Source organism: Orcinus orca, chromosome 3 (assembly GCF_937001465.1).
Source record: "Orcinus orca chromosome 3, mOrcOrc1.1, whole genome shotgun sequence".
In the NCBI taxonomy this organism is placed as follows: domain Eukaryota; kingdom Metazoa; phylum Chordata; class Mammalia; order Artiodactyla; family Delphinidae; genus Orcinus; species Orcinus orca.
The window spans coordinates 9,644,433-9,667,642 of NC_064561.1; the positions used below are offsets into that span (position 1 = coordinate 9,644,433).

Here is a 23,210-nt window from a genome sequence, read left to right on the forward strand (position 1 = left end):
GGGGGTCAGGATGGGAGTCCTGGTGGAATGTCAGTGTCTGGAGAGCAGAAAGCCTGCCAGAGTCCCTCATGGTATGGGGCATGGTGTCCACCCTGAGCGTGTGGTCAGCCCCGGGGGTGGGGGAGGGGCACCATCTCCAAATGTGTGAACCTAGGGTCTCCATCCCAGCTCTCATGACTGGGTCTCTGCCCAGATGTGAAGGCCGGAGGGGGCGGGCGGGGGTCCAGCTGTGGCCGCAGGGAGGGGTTGAGTCACCCGCTTCCCAGCAGTACAGCCCAGGCTGGGCCCAGCTGTTCCTGGAAACAGAGAGGAGGGGGTGGGGTCCCCAAACCAGCTGGGGGCTGCTGGTCCAGACCTGCACCCCGTCCTTAATGGAGGCCTCCAGATCATTCCCCAAACTTGGGGGCTCTCTCCACCGAAAGTGGGGGTTTGAATCCTTCCCCCAAATAAAGGATCCCTGCTTCAAAATGAGGGTTTGTGACCCCTCTCTTTGGATTGAAGGCACACTGATGCCCCCAACAGTGGGGTTCCCTGCGTCACATAATAGGGATTGCTGCTCTTCCCTGCCAACGTAGGGAGCTCCCTTTCCCCCCAAACATGAGATTCCTTGCCGCCCCAAATGGAGGGTTGTGACTCCTCCCCCAACGTGAGGGCACCCAGACCTTCCTTTAAATCTGGGGACTTTTGGCTCCCTGAACATCTATAACGCCTATAATATCATGGCAACGTTAAAACAATTCAAGTCCATGCTCCGAATATTTAGATTCCTCCTAAACATCAAGATCCCTGTGGGTTTTGCAAGTATTGGGGACCCCACTCCCAAATATTTGGCAGTCCTAGCATGTCTCCCAACATTGGGCAACCAGGTCCTCTCACAAATAATCCCAGCCTCCTCTCCTTGTAACAGCCATAGCTCCGGCTCACCTTCCACTTCTGCCTGGTGGCAGGGGGGGCCCGCTTCCCCTTACTGGCAGCACCCTCTCCTTAGTGGGTGCGGGATAAGGGAATCAGCGGCGGCTGTTCTCACGCCCGCCGCCGTAAGGCAGCCTTGTCCGGAAGCCGGCACTGTTGGCCCTTGTCCCCTTCCTCCCTACTCCCCCCCACTCCACTCTACTCCCAGGGGATGGAGGCTGAAAACAACTCGGAAGGGGACGTGGGTGTGTAGACGAGCCTCCAAGGCCCCTGCGTGCGTGCAGTTGTGCGTCTGAGTGGGCTGTAACCTGGAGTCTGGTGCTAGAGTGATTGTGTTCCTGCGATGGTGCGGGGAGCGGAGGAGTGCGGGGGGGAGAGGGGAGCTGTAGTCATCCTGCTCAACCCATTCGGGGGCAGGGTCGCCGAAGCCAGACTCTGGGTTGGAGGGAGCAGCTCCCCGCCCCTCAGACCTAGACCCACCCCCAAAGCAGAGTCCGCCCCTCTCTCTGGGTACAGCTAATAACCTCTAATTACTGCTCATTACCTCGCCCGCTCCGCAGGGGAGGGACTGCCGGGGAACTCAGGAGTCAGAGGTCCGGTGCTTTAACCCCTCCCTTAAAGCCGGATCCACCCAGAACCTCTGTTTCCTCGCCTGCGAACCGGGAATTTAAAGAGCACTTGCTACCTAGAGTCGTGGAGATTTCAACCATCTATATATTTAAATCGCTTAGCGGAGAGACTGCATTTTGTAGGCACCCCATAAATGGTGGCTGCGATTTTATTGTTAACTAGTATTGTTAGCACTTTTCCTTTAAGCCCCCTTCACTGCCCAGACGGGGTCTCAGAGTGGGCCCATCCTTTTCCCCGTAGGCCGCGTTCCTGCTGTCTGGGCGCCCCGGGTGGGCCGTGGCGATCAGGGCGGCCCTGTCCTGGGTTCTGAGGGAGGAGGGCCCAGGCGCGGGGCTCAGGGAGGGGAAAGGGCAGGGAAAGCTCAGTGGAGGACGGATCCAGGCTAGGCAAATAAGTCTGTCCGTTACCTAGGACATGTGTCTGACCCATCCTGCCGTCGACTTAGAACCCAAATCCCCTTGTCTACCCCTAGGCAAGACTATCAAGTCACCTACACTGGGAAGAACCCTTTAGTGTTGTTCCCCCTCCAAGTCCATAGAATATATTAAGACCTGCCCCTCTCCTGCGCAAAGGCTCTGATCATAATGTGGCTAGACAGCAGAATTTCTTTCAGCCGAAGGGAAGGGACGAGAATGCGCCTGTACAACAGGGTGGGGCAGCTCCGCCTCCGATGAAAAGGAACGACGGTGAAGTCTCCGTTACCCCAAAAAGAGCTCGGGGAGGAGGGGAGGCGAAGCCACCCTTGGGATGCGCAAGGCTGGCCCAGACTGACCCCTAGCGGCAGGCTGGCGCCCGAAAGCTTCCCGGATCTAAGATGGAGGGTCTGAAGCCCTAAGCTGGTGCCGGGAGGAGATCACGTGTCCAGGGCGGGGCCTGCGCTTAGGGGGCGGGGCGGCGCTCTAGGCCGAGCGGGAGGTCGGGGCTGCGGGCGCTCGCTGGTGGCTGCTCTGGACGCCGCTGCGGTGGCAGGGCTCCGCGGCCGGGGTTGAATCCAATCGGGAGCCATGAGCGTGGACAAGGCCGAGCTATGCGGGTCTCTGCTCACCTGGGTAGGTCGGGGGCGGGGCCAGGGACAGGTGTACGCCCTCTCTTTTCGCCCGGGAGCCCCGACCTTGGCTCTGTGCACCCTTCCGTCCTGGGGCAGGGAGGAGGAAGGGGTCGTCGGCCTGCCAGGCCGTTGCACTCTGGCCTGAGCACCTGACCCGTCAAGTGGCAGGTTTCCGTGTAAAGAGCAGGTGAGGCCACGCCCCTTGGTGGCTGGGTCATGTGGGGCGAGGGCACAGGTGAGCTGGCCTGGTCACGTGGTGCCTATGGGGACCAAGTGACTCGCGGTCTGACCTCGCCTGGTCGCGCGGGGTTTGTTGGGCAGAGGTATAATGAGGCCACGCCCCCTCCGGTCCGTCCAGGTGAGCAGAAGCCACTCCCCCACGGAGTTGGCTTGCTGAAGCAACAGGCCAGCCCCCACCCAGCACGTGAGGGTCCTGCTGACCGGAAAAGTCTGTAAAAGGGGTTTTGTTCCGTGGTCCCAGGCCCTGATAATGCCTGTTGCACTTTCCTCTCCCCCACCAGTTGCAGACGTTCCATGTCCCGCCCCCCTGTACCAGCCCCCAGGAACTGAGCAGTGGCCTCGCAGTAGCCTATGTGCTGAACCAGATGTGAGTGGGGCTGAGGGGGAGGGTCCCAAAAGGGTCCCCCAGCAGCTCATCCCACCTTCTCACCCCCAGAGACCCTTCCTGGTTCAACGAGGCATGGCTCCAGGGCATCTCAGACGACCCAGGTCCCAACCGGAGGTTGAAGGTGACAGGTGGACTCATGAATGGGGGACAGACTGGTGAAGAGTTGATCAGGGAAGGGTCAGTTAGACATGTCCTGGGTGATGGACAAACAGATCTGGACAGGAAGAGGGACAGATGTATGGTGACCAGCCAACTATGTATTTATTCCTTCATTCTTCTATTAAGCAGGCCTGGGTGTGCAGCAAGGAATAACTCAGACAAAACCCTGCATACACAAACATTAACATTGACTTCCAATGGCAATTAGCTCTATGAAGACAATAAAAGCTGGGCCACGAGAGAGAGCAACTGAGAGTGGGTGGGTGGTTACTCCAGATGGGCTGATCTCCATGTAAGATTTGGAGGAATAGCATTCCAGACACAGGGAGCAGCAAATGCAAAGGCCCTGAGTTGGAAATAAGCTTGGTGTGATCGAGGAAGGGCAGGGGGGTCAGAACAGAAAGCAAGGGGGCAGGAATGGTAGATGAGATCATCAAGGGCCTGGCAGGCTGGAGCAGGGAAGATAGATTCTATTTTAAGTGCTGTGTAAAGTCAAGGAAGGATTTTAGTAGAGGAAAGACACAAACCTGGCTTGGGCTTTAAAAAGCTCCCTCTGGATGCTTGTAGAGAAATGGAGGGGTGGGCAGCAAGAGTGGAAGCTGGTGCAATAATTCAGGTGAGAGATGATGATGGCTAGGGTCAAAGTGTAGTGGGGCAGGTGGTGAGAAGTGACTGGATTCTGGGGACACGTGAACAAGATGGGCAGGTGGGTAAGAAGGGCAGGCAGCCAGACAGGTCACTCCTAGGAGAGGGGACATACAGACAGAGAATGGGGCTAAACAAGATGAGATGACAAGGGATTGGGAGGCGAGACAGAGAAAAAAAGAATGGGCTAGACAGATTCAGGGTGGGGGCTGCTTGGCCCCTTCTGGGGGGATTTGGGACCCTGGACACAACTCCTTGCCCCTCCCCAGGTCAACAATCTGAAGACAATCTTACAGAGCCTGGTGGAGTACTCCCAGGATGTGAGTAACTGTAAAGGGATTTAGGGGGTTGGGTTGGGAGGAGGGGGGATCCGTCAGCCCCTGATACCCCTTCCTCCTCCCATCCTCAGGTCCTGGGGCATCCCATTTTGGAGCAGCACCTTCCAGATGTGAGCCTTATTGGCGAGTTCTCCGACCCAGAAGAGCTTGGCAAGCTGCTTCAGCTGGTGCTGGGCTGTGCTATCAGTTGCGAGAAGAAGCAGGGTATGGGAGGTTAGGGGGTCCCTAGGGGAAGACCTGAGGAAACGCTTCTTGCCCTTCCACCCTCCATCTCAGTCTCCCCCACCTTGACCCCCAGAGCACATCCAGAGAATCATGACGCTAGAGGAATCAGTTCAGCATGTGGTGATGGAAGCCATCCAGGAGGTAGGTGGGTATGCCCACTGTAGCGAGGAGCTTCAGGGGAGGGGACATCTCCAAGGCAGCTGGGCACAGGCTCTGCCCTGGTAAGGTCTGGGCTCTGTCTGGAACTCAGCTGGCCACATTTCCCTGTCCCATGTGTCTGCCAGCGCCCCCCAGCTCTAAGTCACAACCTAGCACACTAAAAGGGCCAGGCCTCGGAATTCCCTGGTGGTCCAGTGGTTAGGACTCAGCGCTTTCACTGCTATGGCCCGGGTTCAATCCCTGTTTGAAGAACTAGGATCCCACAAGGCGCGCAGTGTGGCCAGGTGGCCGGGGAGTGGGGAAGGACCAGGACTCCCTGCGTGCTGGACACATGAGGCAGCCTCTGGGCTGGGGTTATTGGGGAGGACTGGCTTTGGGGACAGGAGGATGGAGTAGTTCTTAGTCTGGATTGTAGAAGCCTTGGAGGCTGCCCTCAGAGGGCCCAGTTCATCTCAATGTCCTCCCACTGCACCCCCCCCTCCAGCTCATGACCAAAGACACCTCTGACTCCCTGTCACCGGAAACATATGGGAACTTTGATAGCCAGGTAAGGGGTGGGGACCTTGTTAAAGGTCCGACCCCATTACTGATTTTCAGGGCTACCTAAGGAGCAAGGGCTTGACCTTAAGCCTGTAAACCACTCCCATCCTCCAGGGTCCTATCCTCTTCCCTTGCCAGGTCCCCAGGGTTCCTGAATTGCCTTTTCTCCAGTCCCCTCAGGTCCCAGCCCTCTCTTCTTAGATCTTGAGGGTTTCTTGGCTCCCTCCTCTCTGTCCCTGAAGATCCCATCCTCCGTTTCCCCATTTTCCTCCCCTGGATCCCTGAGTTTCTTGTTTCTCCCCACCCTCCCCCCTCAACTCCTCTCATCAGTCCCGCAGGTACTACTTCCTGAGTGAGGAGGCTGACGAGGGTGACGAGCTGCGGCAGCGCTGTCTGGACCTGGAGCGGCAGGTGGGGCCGAGGTGGGGGTCCACAGGTTCTCCCAGGGCAGGGCCGCCCGCATAGCCCCTCTCCCAGCTCCGGCTCGTCTGTATGCCCTGCCCACAGCTGGTACTCCTGTCAGAGGAGAAGCAGAGCCTGGTTCAGGAAAATGAGGTGCTGAGGGAGCGGGTGGGCCGGTCCGAGGGTGAGGGTGCCACCGGCCTCACCTCCAAGAAGCTGCTGCTGCTGCAGTCCCAGCTGGAGCAGCTGCAGGAAGAGAACTTCAGGTATGGTCAGTTGGGGACAGGGCCAGCAGGCCAGGGGACTGGGGCAGGCACAGTCCCTTCATGTGATGCTTCCCCCACCCCCAGGCTGGAGAGCGGCAGGGAGGACGAGCGCGTGCGCTGTGCTGAGCTGGAACGGGAGGTCGCCGAGCTGCAGCAGCGGAACCAGGAGCTGACCAGCCTGGCCCAGGAGGCACAGGCCCTGAAGGACGAGATGGACGAACTTCGGTGAGTGGCAGGTCCCCACCACACACCCCCACTGCCAGAGTGCCCCTCTGATGCCATAGTACCTCTGTAACCCCCAAATTCCTAGTGGGCACCCACAATGCCCTGTTGACTCCACCGCACTATCCTGGAATCCACCTTGTCCTCTGGACAACACCAAACTCCCTGGATCCATGGTGCCCCCCAGGACCCCACAGTGTCCCCCTGTTATCCCACATTGTATCCCACATACCTTAGAGCAGGGGTCCCAAACCCCTGGGCCGCGGACTGGTTCCAGTCCGCAGCCTGTTAGGAACTGGGCCACACAGCAGGAGGTGAGCAGAGGGCGAGAGAGTGAAGCTTCATCTGCCGCTCCCCGCCGCTCCCCATCGCTCCCCACCGCTCTCCATCACTCGCATTACTGCCTGAACTATCCCCCTACCCCCCGCCGGTCCGTGGAAATATTGTCTTCCATGAAACCGGTCCCTGGTGCCAGAAAGTTTGGGGACCGCTGCCTTATAGGATCCCTGTGACCCCAGCAAGCCTAGGGGGTCATAATGCTCCCCAGACCCCACTGCACCATTCTGGGACCCATCATGCCCCAGCATCCCATGGTGCCCTTCAGGACCCCACAATGCAATAACTTTGCCCCTGGTGACCCCTCTGTCCCCCCATCACATGACTGTACCTTCTTATGACTCCACAGCATCCCTGCAAGCACAGAGTGCTTGGTAGGCCCCCATAGCACCCACCCCTCAACCTCACTGTGCCTTCTGTTGCCTCAAAGGGCTCCCCTGTGACCCCCATGGCATTCCTGTAATGTTAAAGTGCCTAATGAGCCCCTACCATACCTTCAAGAGCCCCACAGTGCTCTGCCTCAAAGATCCCCCATGACCCCACCACGGCCCCTGCACCCACAATACCCTTGTTAGGCCCACAGCTACATCATGACCCCAAAGTGTCCATGGGGGCTCCTCAGAACCTCTGGGCCCCATCATTCCCCCTGTAACCCCACAGTCATTTTTGTGTCCCCCAGATTCTGATTTTGACCCTGGGCTAACCATTGATGTTTAGGGCTCCCTTTATGCTCCCTAATGATTCCCCCAACGCCACCAGGCCCCGCTGACCCCTGACCCTCATGACCCATCACCTTGAACCCAAATGCCCCAAGGCTGACCTGACACCTTCCCCTGCCCTGAGGGCCTTGCATCCAGGCTGAACCTTTGACCTCAGACCCGCCTCCTCTTCCCATTGCCCCCCCCCCCCCCCCCCCCGCCCGCAGGCAGTCGTCAGAGCGCGCAGGGCAGCTGGAGGCCACGCTGAGCAGCTGCCGGCGCCGCCTGGGCGAGCTGCGGGAGCTGCGGCGGCAGGTGCGGCAGCTGGAGGAGCGCAACGCCGGCCACGCAGAGCGCACGCGGCAGCTGGAGGAAGAGCTGCGCCGGGCCGGCTCCCTGCGCGTCCAGCTAGAGGCGGAGCGGCGGCAGGTACGGGCGGGGGCCTGGACCTGGACTGGGGTGGGGGCTTCTCTTGGCCGGCCGCTGACTTTAGCTCACCCTCAGCGTGGTGCTAAGTCCTTCCACCCAGCGTCTGCTCCCATTTTTATATAGAGGCCACACCCTTTAGGCCAGCCAGCTCCTCCCTAGGCTTGTAAGCCCCACCCCTTAAGCCTCCTCCAAGTTCCCTCAGCTGGTCCCTCTGGCTCCGCCCTTTCACCTTGTACTCAGTCCCTGCCCCTCCTTCCCACCCTGCTGTCCTCTCCCCTCTCCTCTGTTTAGGTTCAGGAATTGCAGGGCCAGCGGCAGGAGGAGGCCATGAAGGCCGAGAAATGGCTATTCGAGTGCCGCAATCTGGAAGAAAAGTATGAGTTGGTGTCAAAGGAGAAGGAGGTGAGGCTGAGGTCCCTCCACCCAAGCCCCACCCTGCCCATCGTGGCAGAGCCCATTCCCTAGGACAGCAGTCCCCAACCTTTATAAGATTTTTTTTTAAGGGAACTTTATTATTTTTATTTATTTATGTTTTGGCTGCGTTGGGTCTTCGTTGCTGCACGCGGGCTTTCTCTAGTTGCGGTGAGGGGGGCTACTCTTCATTGCGGTGCGTGGGCTTCTCACTGAGGTGGCTTTTCCTGTTGCAGAGCACAGGCTCTAGGCGCACGGACTTCAGTAGTTGTGGCACGTGGGCTCAGTAGTTGTATCTCACGTGCTTGGTTGCTCCGCAGCATGTGGGATCTTCCCGGACCAGGGCTCCAACCTGTGTACCCTGGATTCTTAACCACTGCGCCATCAGGGAAGCCCAGAAGTGCCCAACCTTTTTGGCACCAGGGACCGGTTTCGTGGAAGACATTTTTTCCACGGACTGGGGGTTGGGGGCAGTAATGAGAGCAATGGGGAGCTATAGGGAGTGGCAGACGAAACTTCACTTTCTTGCCCATCGCTCACCTCCTGCTGTGTGGCCCGGTTCCTAACAGGCCGCGGACCAGTACCGGTCTGCGGCCCAGGGGTTGGGGACCCCTATCCTAGGAGACCGATCCAGCCTCAAGTGGCCTGTTGCATCCCGTCCCTCCAGCGGCTGCTGGCAGAACGGGACTCCCTGCGGGAGGCCAATGAGGAGCTGCGCTGCGCCCAGTTGCAGCCTCGCGGGCTGACCCAAGCCGGTGAGTTGGAGGCCCATCCCAGGGCCTGGGAGATGGCTGGCCTGGCCTTACCTGGTCTGGTGTGCTGTTAGGGCAGGCAGAAAAGGCAGTGTCCCAGGGCTTGTCTAGGTTGGGGGCAGAGCTAGGCCACATTGGAGGGAGGCTAGAGTGGAAAGAGGTGACATGGGCTGACAGAAAGCAGGGACTGTGTATCGGGGCTCTGGGTGGGGCAAAGGCAAACCCAGGCCAAGGATCATGGCTCCTTGTCATGCCAGGGGTGGGGTTTGGGTCAAGTCAGGCTTTTGGCCGAAGTTGAACCCCCAAAGATGCTTCTCGGAAAGAGGATCCTAGGGATGGGGACAGAAACTGTGCAGCTACCTGAAGACTTTTCACACATTCTCCAGACCCTTCACTGGATCCCACCTCACCGGCTGTGGAAAACTTAGCAGCCGAGATCCTACCTGCGGAGCTCAGGTATCCTGGGGTCACTCAGAGCTCTGGCCCCACTGGGGCCTGCCAGTGCCCACCCTCAGCCCCGTCCCCAGTACAGGTATTTACCACTAGCCAGGCCTGCTCAACTTGGTTCCCAAGTCCTAGCCGGGCTTCTAGGCCCACTCACTCCTAATTCTGCTCTTACCTGGCCAGGGCTCTAGCCCTATTGGTGCCTCACCTCTTCAGGATCCGTCCTGAGTGCACAAATTAGATCCAACCCATCTGTCTCCACTCCCCAGGCAAAAATCCTTTGCTCCAGCCCTGCCCACATTGGGTTCTGCCCCCAGGATACAGCCCTGTCCTCAGTATATTCCCTGTTAGGTTCACTGCCCTGTGCGCTGCCCGTAAGAACTCCCACCCCAGCTTTTCACTTTTCAGTGTCTTACTTTACCGGCAGCCGCATCTCAGTGTTCTAACCCTCTCCTGTAGCCCCACCCTTCCCTGGCCAGCTCATGGCTCCGCCCACTTTGCCCCCCAGCCCCACCGGCGCTCCGCCCACCCATGCCTAGGCGCTGTCCCCTGTACTCTAACCCTACCCCAGGGTCTGGCTGGGCTCTTCCCCCAGGGCTCTATCCCTCTCCTGGCCGCGTCTGCCCAGTTTCCCTGCTGGAGCCTTGGTAGGCCTGAGTGGTGACCCATCTCCCGCACTGCTCACTCCTTCCCGGTACGCAGGGAGACGCTCCTACAGCTTCAGCTGGAGAACAAGCGCCTGTGCCAGCAGGAGGCGGCCGACCGGGAACGGCAGGAGGAGCTGCAGCGCCAACTGGAGGAGGCCAACCGCGCGCGCCACGGCCTGGAGATGCAGCACCGGTGAGGACCCACCTGGCGGAGGGGGGCCTCTCACACGCTTGGAGGGGGGCTGAGGGCGGGCGCAGGCACTAAGTGGGCCCCCCAACCCTGCAGGCTGAACCAGCAGCAGCTGTCGGAGCTGCGGGCCCAGGTGGAGGACCTGCAGAAGGCCCTGCAGGAGCAGGGGGGCAAGACTGAAGATGTGAGTGCCCACCTCCTCCCTGCCTGGCCCTCCTTTGTGTCCCCCAATAACCCTTCTCTCTCTTCCCCCTGCTGCCCGATGCCCCGTGAAGTCCATTGTAAGTACCTTGAGCCCAGGGTGGCACCCCCTACCCTCAGTCTGGAAAGAGGTTGGGACCTCTGGAGCCCTCACTCACCCAGTGCCTCTTCTCTCCTCCAGTCAACCCTGCTGAAGAGGAAGCTGGAGGAGCATCTGTGAGTCCCAGAGTGGGGGTACTCTTCGTGGGGGGAAAGGCTGGGGCAAAGGTGTGGGAGGTGGATCCGGTGTCGATGGGGAGTTCTTGATGAGGAAAGGGAGTCTGACGGGTCAGCTCAAGTGGGGCCTTATAGACTAAGGGAAGGCATATGGAATGTTTTGGGGGAACAATGGGGTGCCACAGAGGAAATTGCAACAAGGTTGTGTGACAAAGTAATAGTCACCTTTTACTTTTGCATTGTTAAAAAGGAAAGTTGTTTTTGTGTGTTTTTCATTTTTGGCCACTGTGTGGCTTGTGGAATCTTAGTTCCCCAACCGGGGATTGAACCCGGGCCCACATCAGTGAAAGCTCCGAGTCCTAACCCCTGGACTGCCAGGGAATTCCCAAAAAAGGAACTATTAAAAAAAAGAAGAAAGAAAGAAACTATTTTAAATGGCTATCACATTTATAGTTTAAAAACCAAAATGTATACCTAGCTATACAGAAATAAAGGGTATACCTCTGAGTGCTCCCTCATTGACTCAGTTTCCACCCCATTCCACCCTCATTTCTATTAGTTTATTATGGAAATCCTTCCAGAATTTTTAAAGCAGATCCAAATGAATATGAATATAGATTTTTACTATCATTCCTTATTTACACAAAAAGTAGTGTAATATGTGCACTTTGCTTTCCCTACTTAACAAGTTAACTGGAGAAATTTCTCCTTAAGAATAAATAAAGGAGTCCTTCTTATTTTTTTTTTCACATATAGCAGCCTTTGTCAACTGGGGTTCCAGAAACCTTACAGAAAATTAGGCCTTACAGAAAATTATTTTCGTGACTATTTTCTCAGTTCTGCCAAGGATGCAATGAAGCTAAGGCCGACCTGGAACACAGAAAGTTATTTCCTTACAGAGGATGGATACCTGGAGGCATTAGGGCTTAATTCTCCTGTAGAATTCTGGTCCAGAAGGTCTGGCCTATAGCATTTTTTGTAATATTGTAATGTGTTTAACTCATTCTTTCTAGGTATTTGCAATTTCAAGCAATGTAACAAAGTAAACCTTGTATAGGCATCATTTTGCTTGTGTGCAAATATACACAAAAATGCAATGGGTGGCTCCCAGGGTACATGCCTTTGTAATTTTAGTAGACATAGCCAGAGGTTCACTATTAGATGTTACACCATGTTCCATGTCCGACACATGATAATAGTCTCACCTACAGGAATCTTTGGGGTTTTGCCACAGGTGGCAGAACTGTCAATTATTAGCTTGCATTTCCTTTCCTGTTTTAAAAATGTTTAAAAGTTTTAATTTATTTTTGGCTGCGTTGGGTCTTTGTTGCTGCACGCGGGCTTCCTCTAGTTGCAGCAAGTGGGGGCTACTCTTTGTTGCAGTGTGTGGGCTTCTCATTGCGGTGGCTTCTCTTGTCATGGAGCACGGGCTCAGTAGTTGTGGCTCGTGGGCTCTAGAGCACGGGCTCAGTAGTTGTGGCACACGGGCTTAGTTACTCCACAGCATGTGGGATCTTCCCGGACCAGGACTCGAACCCGTGTCTCCTTCATTGGCAGGCAGACTCTTAACCACTGTGCCACCAGGGAAGTCCCATATTTCCTTTTGTTTTATAAGAGATTTGCATTCCAGAAAGATACCTGGCTGCTGGGTAGAGAATGGAACTGAGGGGTTGAGAGTAGAGGGGGCTGGCAAGGGATGATGGTGCCTGGACCAGCGAGTGGGCTGTGGAATGGGGAGAAGTGGACAAATGGGAGGGCTGGTCCAGGGCCCACCTGATGAGGGGTGTAGAGGGTTGGGACTCTGATGGCTGAGGAGATGGTGGGGCCAGCGCACATAACCCCCAGGCTTGGGGTCAGGCAGAAAGGTCTGCAGGGACACTTCTGGCTGGCTGGGAAGGCTGTGGCCACCACTAGGAGAAAAGAAATGGGCCCAGAGCTCAGCCTACTGCTGCTGGTCCCCTGCCCGCAGGCAGAAGCTGCATGAGGCAGATCTGGAGCTGCAGCGGAAGCGCGAGTACATCGAGGAGCTAGAGCCCCCTGCCGATAGCAGCAGTGAGTGGGACTGGGTGGCCGGCTGGGTGCAGGGAGCCCCAAGCTTGGCACAGAGCTGAGGGGCCACCTGTTCCCCCAGCAGCCCGGCGTATCGAGGAGCTGCAGCACAACCTGCAGAAGAAGGACGCGGACTTGCGGGCCATGGAGGAGCGGTACCGCCGCTACGTGGACAAGGCGCGCACAGTGAGGACGGGCGCTGGGTGCCCTACACGCCTTCTGCCGAGGCTGCTGCCTCCCATTGGTTCATGCCTCCTGCCCCCACACCTGTCATATCTAATCATGTCACAGACTTTTACACCACGGCCTGTGAGGCCAAGGTCACCCTGGCTGTGTCTTCCCCAACCCCTAGGTCATACAGACCCTGGAACCCAAGCAGCGGCCACCTGGGGGGGCTCCTCCGGAACTCCACACCCTGAGGACACAGCTTCGAGAGCGGGATGTCCGCATCCGGCACCTGGAGGTGGGTGTCCTTGTCCCTTCTCACTGTCCTCAGCATATCCAGGTCCTTGACTATTGCCTCCTTAGCAGATGGACTTTGAGAAGAGTCGAAGTCAGCGAGAGCAGGAAGAAAAGCTGCTCATCAGTGCCTGGTATAATATGGTGAGTGCACCGTTGCCATGGCTGAAGTATTGGGTGGGCATGGCGGTCCTGTGGGCTCACCTGACCCCAACTATGCCCCTCCCTCCAGGGCATGGCTCTGCAGCAGCGAGCCGGGGAAGAGCGGGCACCTGCCCATGCCCAGTCATTCCTGGCACAGCAGCGGCTGGCCACCAATGCTCGCCGCGGACCCCTGGGACGCCTAGCACCCCTGAATATGCGCCCCACTGACAAGCATTGATGGATCTCAGGATCCTGCCACCTGTCCAGCCAATCAGGGCTTAATCCACCCTGGATTCCCCTGACTCACATGGGGCCCAGCATTATGCCTCAGCCAGTTGCTTGAGAGCCTTGAAGTCATAATCTCTGCCCTTTTCTCTCCCAGGTGGGACGAGAGTGCAGGATGAGGCGGGAGGCAGGAATGGGCCTATTCTTTTTAGCAATGTGATTCTTATTCTTGATTTTAGTGAGCTGCCAGGGGAGAGAGTGATTTTATATTTGAGAAGAAAGATAATAAAGACTTTCAATCTGACCTGGCTGGACTCTGGGCTCTGAGGGGAGGGAGAGAAGGTAGGCCAGGGGCTCAGGTCACTGCTTTTAAGAAAATCCTAGCTTGTGTTCTTACTAAAGTGTGAGTGCCCGATAGCACCCCGTAGGAAGTTTGAATCATGTTTGTATCTGTGTAACTGTATGTGTGTGTGGTGGGTTTTGAAGAAGCTTCAGACAAAAATCCCTACTTCAGGAAGCTGTCAATTCCAATGGAGACAGATAATAAACAAAATAGATAAAATATTTGATGTGAGAAGTGCTACAGAGAAAAATAAAGCAGACAAAGTCATGGGGATGCAGGAGGTGGATTTGGGAGGTGGTGATTTTTTTTTTTTTTCTTTGCGGTACGTGGGCCTCTCACCGTTGTGGCCTCTCCCGTTGCGGAGCACAGGCTCCGGACGCGCAGGCTCAGCGGCCATGGCTCACGGGCCCAGGCGCTCCGCGGCACGTGGGATCTTCCCGGACCAGGGCACGAACCCGTGTCCCCTGCATTGGCAGGCGGACTCTCAACCACTGCGCCACCAGGGAAGCCCAGGTGGTGATTTTTAATAAAAGGCCGGGAAATGAGGCCTCACCAAGGAAGTGACAGAATTTTTTATTTTTTTATTTTTTGCGGTACGCGGGCCTCTCAACGCTGCGGCCTCTCCCGTTGCGGAGCACAGGCTCCTCACGCGCAGGCTCAGCGGCCATGGCTCATGGGCCCAGCCGCTCTGCGGCACGTGGGATCCTCCCGGGCCGGGGCACGAACCCGCGTCCCCTGCATCGGCAGGCGGACTCTCAACCACTGTGCCACCAGGGAAGCCCTGAAGTGACATAATTTAAGCAGAGACCTGCAGGAGGTGAGGGAGGGACCATGTAGGTATCTGGGGAAGAGTGATCCAGGCAGAGGGAATAGCACGTGTAAAGGCCCTGGGACGAGACCTTGCTCGGTGGGTTAGAGGAACAGTGAGGAGGCCAGTGTGGCTGGAGTGGAGTGAGTGAGGGGAAGAGTGGAGAGAGTCAAGACCAGGCAGACTGTCCAGGGCCTTGTAGGGTGTGTGGATTACTTTAGCTTTCATTCTAAGTGAAGTGGGAGCCACAGAGTGTTCTAAGCAAAGGAGCGACATGACCTGATTCAAGTTGTCACAGGCTCCCTTTGGCTCCTATGGGAGAAACAGACTGCGGGGGTGTCAGGGCCAGAGCTGAGAGACCAGGTCACTCGTCCAGGTGGGTGGTTGGGTGATAGGGCTCTGGCCGGGGTGTGGACCCTGGAGGAATGGGAAATGGTTGGATTCTGGATACAGTTTGAAGACTAAGCTGATGGGGTTTGCTACTGGGTTGATAAGGAGAGGGGATGAAAGAAAGGAGTTGAAGGTGACTCCCAGGTTTTGTCCTCATCATCTGGAAGGACAAAGCTGACAGAGGTTGGAACAGGTGAGGAGCTGATAGGGAGCTGGTTTGGGGGCATGTTATGTTCGAAGTGCCTGTGAGCTCCCCACATGCAGATGTCAAGCAGGAAGTTGGCTCTCTGGGTCTCGAGTCAGGGGAGGGATCCTGGCTGGACTTCTAAATTCGGGAGTCACCTACATACGATTGATGTAAGACCTAGAGCACTGAAGGGGTATCTGAGAGTGCAGGGGCTTGAGGCAGAGGGGTCACTTGCAGAAGCATAAATCGAGGCTGGCAGGGGAATTCCCTGGAGGTCTTGTGGTTAGGACTCCGCGCTTTCACTGCCTTGGGCCCGGGTTCGATCCCTGGTCGGGGAGCTAGGATCCCGCAAGCCGCGTGGCAAAAAAAAGAAGAAAAGAAAAAGAAAAACGCTGGCAGGAGAAAGCTATGGTCCTTGGACCGTGGGTCCTACATTGATGAATGAGTAAAGCCCTGGGCACTAATGGGGCCATTTCAGAGAGAATTTGGGAAGAAGTGGGCAGGGCATCATCAAATAATCTGGAGGATCCCTTAAAGCTTACTTAGCATAAATGCCTGGCAGGAGTTGAGTAAAAACAAACAAACAAAAAAACACTAAAAGTTTATTGAGCACCTATTATGTACCAAACACTTTAAAGCCACATTTCATTTCATCCTCACAGCGCACTGAGGTGGGCACTCATATGTCCAATTTGAGGAAAGAAGAAAGGCAAGGCACACTGATAAAAACTCTCACGCAGTGGCGGTAGGAAGTAGAGCTGGTGGTAAGGACCGACAGTTCAAAGATGCTGGAAGAATACCCTGCCCTCAGTGCAGTGCCTGGCCCACAGGAGGCGCTCCAAGCCTCTGTGCCAAACGTAAAGGCGGGACGCAGGCAGGTAAGCGGGCAGGCGGAGTCCACAGGCAGCTTATAAAGCCCAAACCACTGCTTGCGGGCGGTGTTGGGGCATTTTCTCTATCCTTGGGGATCCAGGGTCCAAGGGTCTCAGGTTAGACTCTCCTCCTCCTCGCCAATGGGGCTGGGCAGCCAGGGTGGAGCCGGCCCCCGGGGCCCGGGCATTGGCACAACGGTGAAGGGCTCGGCGGGTGGCCCGGGGGCTGGCGGCTCGCGGCCGGCGTGGGGCTCAGACTCCGGCTCCAGCAGGCCTAAGGGTAGCAGCGCGTCACTGCCACTGCACTCTGGGGCCGCGCCATCAGGGGCGCCCGCGCATGCGCAGCTGGCGGCTGTGGATTCCTCCGACACGCAGCTGTTCTTGCGGCGCAGTAAAGACAGGCGCCGGCCCAGCAGGCCTCCAGCGGCCATGCCCGCGCCCACCGGCAGGAGGCGCTGCAGGAAGTCGCCGTGTGCATCGCTCAGCGGCGCATCCACGCCGTCCTGCCGCTGGAACTGCATGTCCTCCTTGGCCAGCCTGCGGAAGAGACAATGGGTCAGCGCTGCGGCCTCTCCCTTCTTCATCAACAGAGTTGGGACCGAGGAACACTGCTTTTCCACCCCATTGTCCCACTTATCCCAAAAGACCTTGGCTCCTCACCCGAGAGCCTGGCCCTATCCTCTGGCTCTGGCTATGCTCAAACTTAGGCCTCAAAAGGCTAAGTTGGGGCCCTGCCGCCTGTCCTTTGGTATCGCTTCTGGCCCGTCCAGTCCTCATAGACTGTAGCCCTTAGCTCTGCCCCCAGTTAGTGGCCGGGTCCCAGACCTTGACCCGGATCCCTGACCCCTGACCCGTCCTAGTCCTCATGACTTTAGCTCTTAGCCCCGAATCTCCAGGGTGTAGCCTTTAGCCCCGACCTGGTCACCCAGGGATCACCCACAGCCCCTTCAATCAGATACACCCCGCAGTCATGAGCCCCTCCCCCAAGAGGCCCCGCCCATCCCCACTGGCTCACGTGATGTCGAAGGTGGAGCCCTGGAAGGAGGGCTGCTGCAACAGGAAGGCGGTGGCAGCGGTGTAGGGAGCGCGAGCCTCAGCTGCGTCCCAGTATAGGTCCTTCTCCAGCATGGCCAGGTCGTCGTACATCTCGTCCACGGCCAGCATTGACACCTGCGGGCGAGGATACGCGGGGAAGAGTGGGCATGGAACAGCGCCGGCACCGAAGGGTGGACCCCTCTGGACGGGTAGGAGTGTGGTGACCAAAGAGAAGGATGGATCAGGGGCGATGTCTGAGCGAGTCTTAGCAGGGGTGGGGCCAGGGCCGCTTTGGGAGCCCAGAGATGGTCTTAACCGAGAGAGTCTCACTTGGAAGTTGCGGTCGATCAGAAAGTTGGTCTCAAAGTCATCGTCGTCCTCTCCGAAGGGGTTGATGAGCTGCTCAGCTACCTGAGTGGGTAAGAGGAGAGGTAGGTGGAGAACTGAAAACCCCTGCCCGCTCCACCCCTGGAGTCCTGGCCTTGGGGCCCCACCCACCTTGAGCCAGCCCGCGTAGAAGAAGAACTGCAGCAGGGTGAAGATGGGTACGCACAGGTCCAGGTCGTGGTCTTTGTAGCCCTGCGCCGGGTCCAGGAACTGGCGACCGATGAGGCAGGCCAGGAAGTAGCTGTACACAGCGATGGTCACCACCTGGGGGAGGGGCAGGACGGAGTGCTAATTCACGGTTCTCTGGGCCTTGGGGGGTCATGGAGAGACCAGAGCTAGGATCGCGAGTCACTGTGATGGGGTCTTAGCTGGCCCTCAGTTTCTCCTTGAGACCAACGCTCCAGGGCCTCTGACGCGGGATATAAAGAGGCACGGCGGGGTTACCTGGGTGTAGACAAGGGGTACGCTAATCCAGTCGTAGTGAAAGAGCATCCCACACTTGGCCCGAAACACAGTCAGCTCCTGGAGGCAGATACACGTCATGAGGGGGCCTGAATAGTGAGCTCACACATGGGGATTAAGTGGGGGGGGTGTACCTGGGATGGAGGTGAGTGGTCACCTGGTGGGAGGCGGGTGTGTGCTTCTAGGGACTTCAGGGAGAGTATTTAGTGGTGAGTGTACGCCTAGGAGTACTATGCACCTAGGAGCCGCCCCATAGAGATTTAAGTGTACACCTGGGGGCTGCTAGATAAGGGTGGTTGGGATCCGCCTTGTGGGAGGCGCATGGCAGACACACAACCTCAGGGTGCGTGGGGTACAATTTCCCTGGTATTTGATATGAGTGACCACCCGGAGAGCCCACCTCCAGCAGCAGCTTAAGGGCGCCGTTGTTGCGGATGCGGCCCTCGCGCTGAGCCTGCGCCGCCAGGTTGGAGAACCAGACGCAAGGCACCCAGTACTTGTTGTAGGATGAGTTCAGGTTCTCGAACTTCTTGCGCTCCTCGCGGGTCATAAACCCTGGAGGGGCGAGGTCGGGGGTTATTTGCCCCACCCTCAGTCTTTGCGCCCCCCTGCCCCCCCACCACCCACGTTCCTTTTGGCCGGAGCCTCACCTGCTTCCACCACATGGTCTATGGTGGGGAAGCGCTTGAAGGCAGCGGTGCTGACAGAGCGCAGGATAAGCACAGCAGAGAGTCCTGCATAGCGCATGAGCGTGCGTCGGTAGAGGCGGCCGCGCTCGTCGCGCCCGTGCACTGTGCCGACCACCACGCACATGAGCGCGTCGGGCAGGGGCATGCATAGGTACTGGTTCCACCAGCGGTGCACCACCAGCGTTACGTAGAAGCCTGCGGGAGAGCCGGGAATGGGAGACTCAGTTGGGACACTAGGGCCAGGGGTTTGGGGTCCCAGGTCATGGGAAGAGGAGTGACATAGGGTCTTCATCAGGAACATGCGGTAGGCTGGATACCCAGACCATGTGGGGCCACCTGAGCTGGGAACCTGGAGATTCAGCCCTGAGGTCAGTCCAGGCTGGATCACCCTGGCTACTTGGATGTCACCTGGGATGGGAGATTAGGATCTCCGTGTAGAGGTGGAGACAGAGGGCCCACAGGCAGGTTGTCACCAAAGCCACAGGGAGCCCCGGAGCCAGGGATGTGTGAAGGGGTTGGGCATGGTGTCTAAGTCAGGGAACCTGGGGCAGGCTGGTCACCCCATCCTTGTGGGCCCAGAATGGTGGGAGGAAGGCTGAGGTCAAGTGAAGTCACTGAGGACAGGGAGCTGGGACTTGTCAGAGTCCCTTGCCCCTCAGGCTGGACTGGAAAGGAGGGAGTCATGTGGGGCTCTTGGATGGGGGTCCCTGGGGCTCAGTACATGTGAGGGGAGGCACTAGTAATCCCATGCAGACACAGATGGGAGTCCCTGAGTTGACCAGGGATAAAAGCCTATGCATGACACGGAGTTCTCATTGGGGGCACCTCAGGGGATCCTCTGACCAGATGACATACAAGGTCTCAGGAATTGGGGCCATACTTGGCCTAAAGGACGCAGAAATGGGGATTTGTGGGGGGGTGGCTTTGATGGGGGGGGCGTCTCAGAAAGGCAGGAATGGGAGTCTCCAAAAGGCATGAATGGCAATGGGTTTCTCAGGATGAAGGGAATGGGGAACTCAGGAGCGCGAACGCACCGAGCACAAAAGAGACCGGGATGAGACTGGCGTACTGGTCGCAGTAAAGAACGAGCTTCTCAAAGTAGCGCTTCTGCTCTTCGGTCAGCACGAAGCTGCGAGGGAGGGGGCGCGGGATCACGGGCGAGCCCCGGTCCCCAGTTGCAGGTCTCCCTTCCAGCACCTCCTCCGGGGCCGGCCCGCAGCCCTCCCCAAACGCCCCCGCTCCGGCCGGCCCTCCCCCCTCTCCCGGGGCCGCCTCACCGATAGGCGGCACTCAGCGCCATGTAGAGCCCAAGGAAACACAGCAGCTCGCGCCACAGAAGTTTGTAGATGCTCCCGCGCCACAGCAGCAGCAGCTTCGAGAAGCCGCCGAAGCGCGCGTTCGCCACGCCAGCTGTGTACGTGACAGTCATCGCGGCGCCCGGGCCGGTCAAGCCCAAGGAGAGGGGGCTGGACCGGACCCGGGATTGGGGGCCGAGGAATGGGGGGCCGGGCCGGGCTGGAAGGCTGCTGGCGAGGGTAGAAAGGTGCGGGGACGACTCAGCTCCGCGTCACTTTCCACGCCCGGCCACCTCCTCGGTACCGGCTCTGGCTCAGCTTCCCGTCCCCTCCCACCTGCTCAGTCCTGCCCTAGCCCCCAGCCCTCCTCCCCAAGGCCCTCTGGCAGGCCACTCCCTTCCTTGGACTCCAGGTCCCAGCGTCCGGCGCCGACCTCCCCAGGCCCTCTCCGTTCATCCCCCACCGCCAAGGCCCTTGGACCACCGAGTTAACCCGAGCTGCCCGCTCTGATCCCATACCCCTTACCTGGACGCCATCTACAGCCTCTCCCCCGCTCCCCGAGTCCCTAGCGCCTCAGTTTCTATGTTCCCGGGGCTCCAACTGACTTCCTTCCCTCAAGTCCCACTTCTGCTTTCCCTCCCCCTACTCCCCTAACCCAGTCTCGGCCCATTCTCTCCCCTGCACTTCCTTTTGAAGCCCTCCAAAGCCAGATCCCCAAGCTTCCAGGCCCCAGGTCCTCCCCCACAGCCCCTCAGCCTCAGGCTGGCTCCGTCTCCTGCACAGCTGCCCCAGCCTATCCCCCTCCCACTTAATCGAACTGGCTCTGCCCCCTCCCTCTTCTGGATCCACCTAGACCTTTCCTCTGTCCATTCCCCTCTAGCCTTCTGAGCCCTCCAACCCTACCCTGAGGACTCAGATTCTTGCCCGCAGACCGACTCGTCCTCAAGGTTCCCTATTCCCCCAGGCCTGGGTCCTTCTCACCTGGTGGCTGGTTCAGGGACACTCAGGGACAGGGAAAGGACGGGCTTCAGGGTTGGGTGGGGCTGAAGCCAGATTCTGTGAGGGAGGGGGCTGGGGAGTGGGTGTGGGTGGCCCCTCCCTGGCCCTCCCCCCTCAGTTGCAGCCTCAGAACTTTGAAGTCTCATCCGTTTGTTACCTGGGGCAGGGGGTGGGGAATTCACCTTGTCCTCCTTAGCTCCTTCCTGTCCAGTCTCCCAGTCAGTCACTGGCAGATCCAAGAAATCTTGGACCTAGACCTGGGGGAGGGGGCAGGAACCCTGTCTTTACCAGACCCAGACATATACACACACTGCTCAGTGAGTCTGGGTCGCTCCACACTCACCTGTAATCACACACAAAGACGCACCTAGAAACACACACCATAGACCCAGACACAAATTCAGCTTTCCTCAACACAGCCTCCCACGACCACGGTGACCCAGAAAGCAGTACGCACTGGCACAAAGACTTCCAGAGTCACCAAAGAGACAACACTTAGCCCCCCACCCCCATACGCAGATATAAAGCAGATGGACCCTAACCCACCAGGCTCTCAGCTCTCAGGCACCCACATAGTGCTCCAAACAGCCACCCAGGAACACAGGGGCAGGGACCCAGGCACCCTGAATTCCTTCATGATCATACTATGTAATAGAGACACACGCAAGGTCACACAACCAGCCAAGTGCAGACCCCAGCCCGACCCCAGAATGCCTTCACACGTGAGCCATCACACAGAGGGAGGTAGCAGACATTTATTCCTGATCTCCCCTGCACAAAAACACACCATGGCCACACACCAGATGCAGGAGCACAGCAGCACACAGTCCTGGGGGTCAGAGCCGGGTCCTAGGGAGTCCCTTTGATATGCCAATGTAGCAAAGACACACTCATACAACATCGACCCCTCCCAACAGTCCCACAGACCCAGAGGGTCACATCCAGATGGAGTCAGGCCATAACCCCTCATGAAACTCACCTGCATTCATTTGTACATCAATACGTAAGACACATGCTCCTCAACACCCCTTCACTGCGGGCGGCGACGGGCAGGCACACACACACCCTGGGTCTCAAACACTTTGGGCGTTGTCATGAACACACAAGCTTAGGGACACAAAACCTTGTCTCCACATTTGGCATGGATACAGGACAGATGTTCTCCCTTTACAGACACACCTACAAAGGGGGCACTCTAGCCTGGCACAAACAACCCTCCATCTTCACCATTGAATGCATAGCCCAGTGTGGGAGGGGCAGTTGCTCAGGGTTTCAGCTCCAAGAGGGGTGCCCTGGGGCACCCCTGAGCCTCTCAAGTCCACCCCAGCACCAGGAGTGCACATGGCTCCGCTCGACCCTGCACCCGAAGGTCTGGCCAGCCAGGACGCAGTGTTCCTAACCTGGCAGGTGTCTGCCCAGCCCAGGGTAGTTAGGAACCAGCTCGGGCTGGCTGTACTCGGACCTGTGCCTCTGCCGTCCAGCTGCTGGACAGCACATAAAAGAGGATGAGGGGTGATGCTGCTAGCTACGGGAACTGGGGAGGGGACAGGCTTCAGGTTGATGGGCTCCATACCTGACCAGAGGCCCCTATTCCTTTGGATGTATCCTCACATGCTGCAGCCAGCCCTCCCCTCCACAGCCCCCATCGACCCCTGTGCGCATCTCCCCTCCTCCAGCTCACTGTCCCCACATACTTCTGACTGCTTAACCCGGGCTGGGGCAGAGGCGGGTTGCCCAGGCTAGTTCACATGCTTACTAATTGTTACAGTGAATAGTAACAAATAGACCTTGGCAGGTACATGCCTGGGGCCACTGTAAAGGCGTTACCTATTTCATTTCATTGTGTCCTTAAAAGCAGGAAATGTGAAGTTTGTGCTCCTTATTCCCGCTATCAAGGTAGGGAAACTGAGGCTCAGAGGACGCACAGTCTGTTCATGGCACAGCTAGGATCTGAACCCAGGCAGTTTGGTTCGGAGCCTGGGGTCCTGCCGTGGGCTGCACTGCCATGTTCGTTTACAAGCACCTCCTCAATGTGGGCGTGCCCACATGGGTTTGTGTACACCTGACTGAACTGGGGGGACACGTCTAGGCTCGTGGTTGCATTCCCCTCACACACACACCCTGGCACGCCTAGACCCTGGGTGTGCACTGTCTGAACACCACTTCCTGACTCATGCATATCCTTAGTCACCCCCTTTCTCCCGCCATCCCCATCCAGCTCCAGCTTGGAACTTGCAAACGCCCAAGGTCATGCCAGTCCTGGGTCTTGGGGATGACCGTGACTGTCCAGGCAGTGGCAGAGGGAGAAGTGAAGGAGAGAAGGGGTGCTGCTTTATGCCTTTCCGGCTGGTTTGCTAACCCTTCCAGG

At 57.8% G+C, this 23,210-nt stretch overlaps 2 protein-coding genes across 25 annotated transcripts; one reads left to right on the top strand and one right to left on the bottom strand.

Annotated features, from left to right (window-relative positions):
* Positions 1–1,397: 1,397 nt before the first annotated feature.
* Positions 1,398–16,016, top strand: HOOK2 (hook microtubule tethering protein 2). Of its 19 annotated transcripts, none has more exons than XM_033401306.2 (22): positions 1,398–2,591; positions 3,112–3,197; positions 3,267–3,339; positions 4,292–4,342; positions 4,432–4,564; positions 4,659–4,726; positions 5,229–5,291; positions 5,615–5,695; positions 5,762–5,952; positions 6,037–6,177; positions 7,436–7,637; positions 7,929–8,039; positions 8,716–8,803; positions 9,187–9,256; positions 9,947–10,084; positions 10,178–10,265; positions 10,464–10,498; positions 12,468–12,550; positions 12,630–12,733; positions 12,900–13,010; positions 13,076–13,150; positions 15,766–16,016. In XM_033401306.2, the coding sequence occupies exons 1-22, from the start codon at positions 2,547–2,549 to the stop codon at positions 15,850–15,852; spliced, it is 2,124 nt and encodes a 707-aa protein (XP_033257197.2). In that variant the 5' UTR covers positions 1,398–2,546; the 3' UTR covers positions 15,853–16,016. The 19 variants fall into 19 exon arrangements, with proteins under 19 accessions (XP_033257197.2, XP_033257195.2, XP_033257188.2 ...); XM_033401307.2 differs by having other exon boundaries at positions 1,399–2,591; positions 13,079–13,150; XM_049707113.1 differs by lacking the exon at positions 15,766–16,016 and adding an exon at positions 13,239–13,679 and having other exon boundaries at positions 1,399–2,591; positions 12,630–12,724.
* On the bottom strand, positions 15,686–23,099 carry BEST2 (bestrophin 2). 6 transcript variants are annotated; one of them, XM_049707123.1, is made up of 10 exons: positions 22,670–23,099; positions 21,025–21,099; positions 19,826–20,074; positions 19,583–19,677; positions 18,510–18,743; positions 18,260–18,414; positions 17,842–17,919; positions 17,509–17,661; positions 16,991–17,421; positions 15,686–16,512 (listed from the first exon to the last, which is right to left on the bottom strand). In XM_049707123.1, exons 3-10 carry the CDS (start codon positions 19,975–19,977, stop codon positions 16,089–16,091), a joined length of 1,722 nt encoding a protein of 573 aa, XP_049563080.1. In that variant the 5' UTR covers positions 19,978–20,074; positions 21,025–21,099; positions 22,670–23,099; the 3' UTR covers positions 15,686–16,088. The 6 variants fall into 6 exon arrangements, with proteins under 6 accessions (XP_049563080.1, XP_049563079.1, XP_049563081.1 ...); XM_049707122.1 differs by having other exon boundaries at positions 21,000–21,099; XM_049707124.1 differs by lacking the exon at positions 22,670–23,099 and having other exon boundaries at positions 16,991–17,145; positions 17,341–17,421; positions 21,000–21,525.
* Between the last annotated feature and the right edge of the window lie 111 nt (positions 23,100–23,210).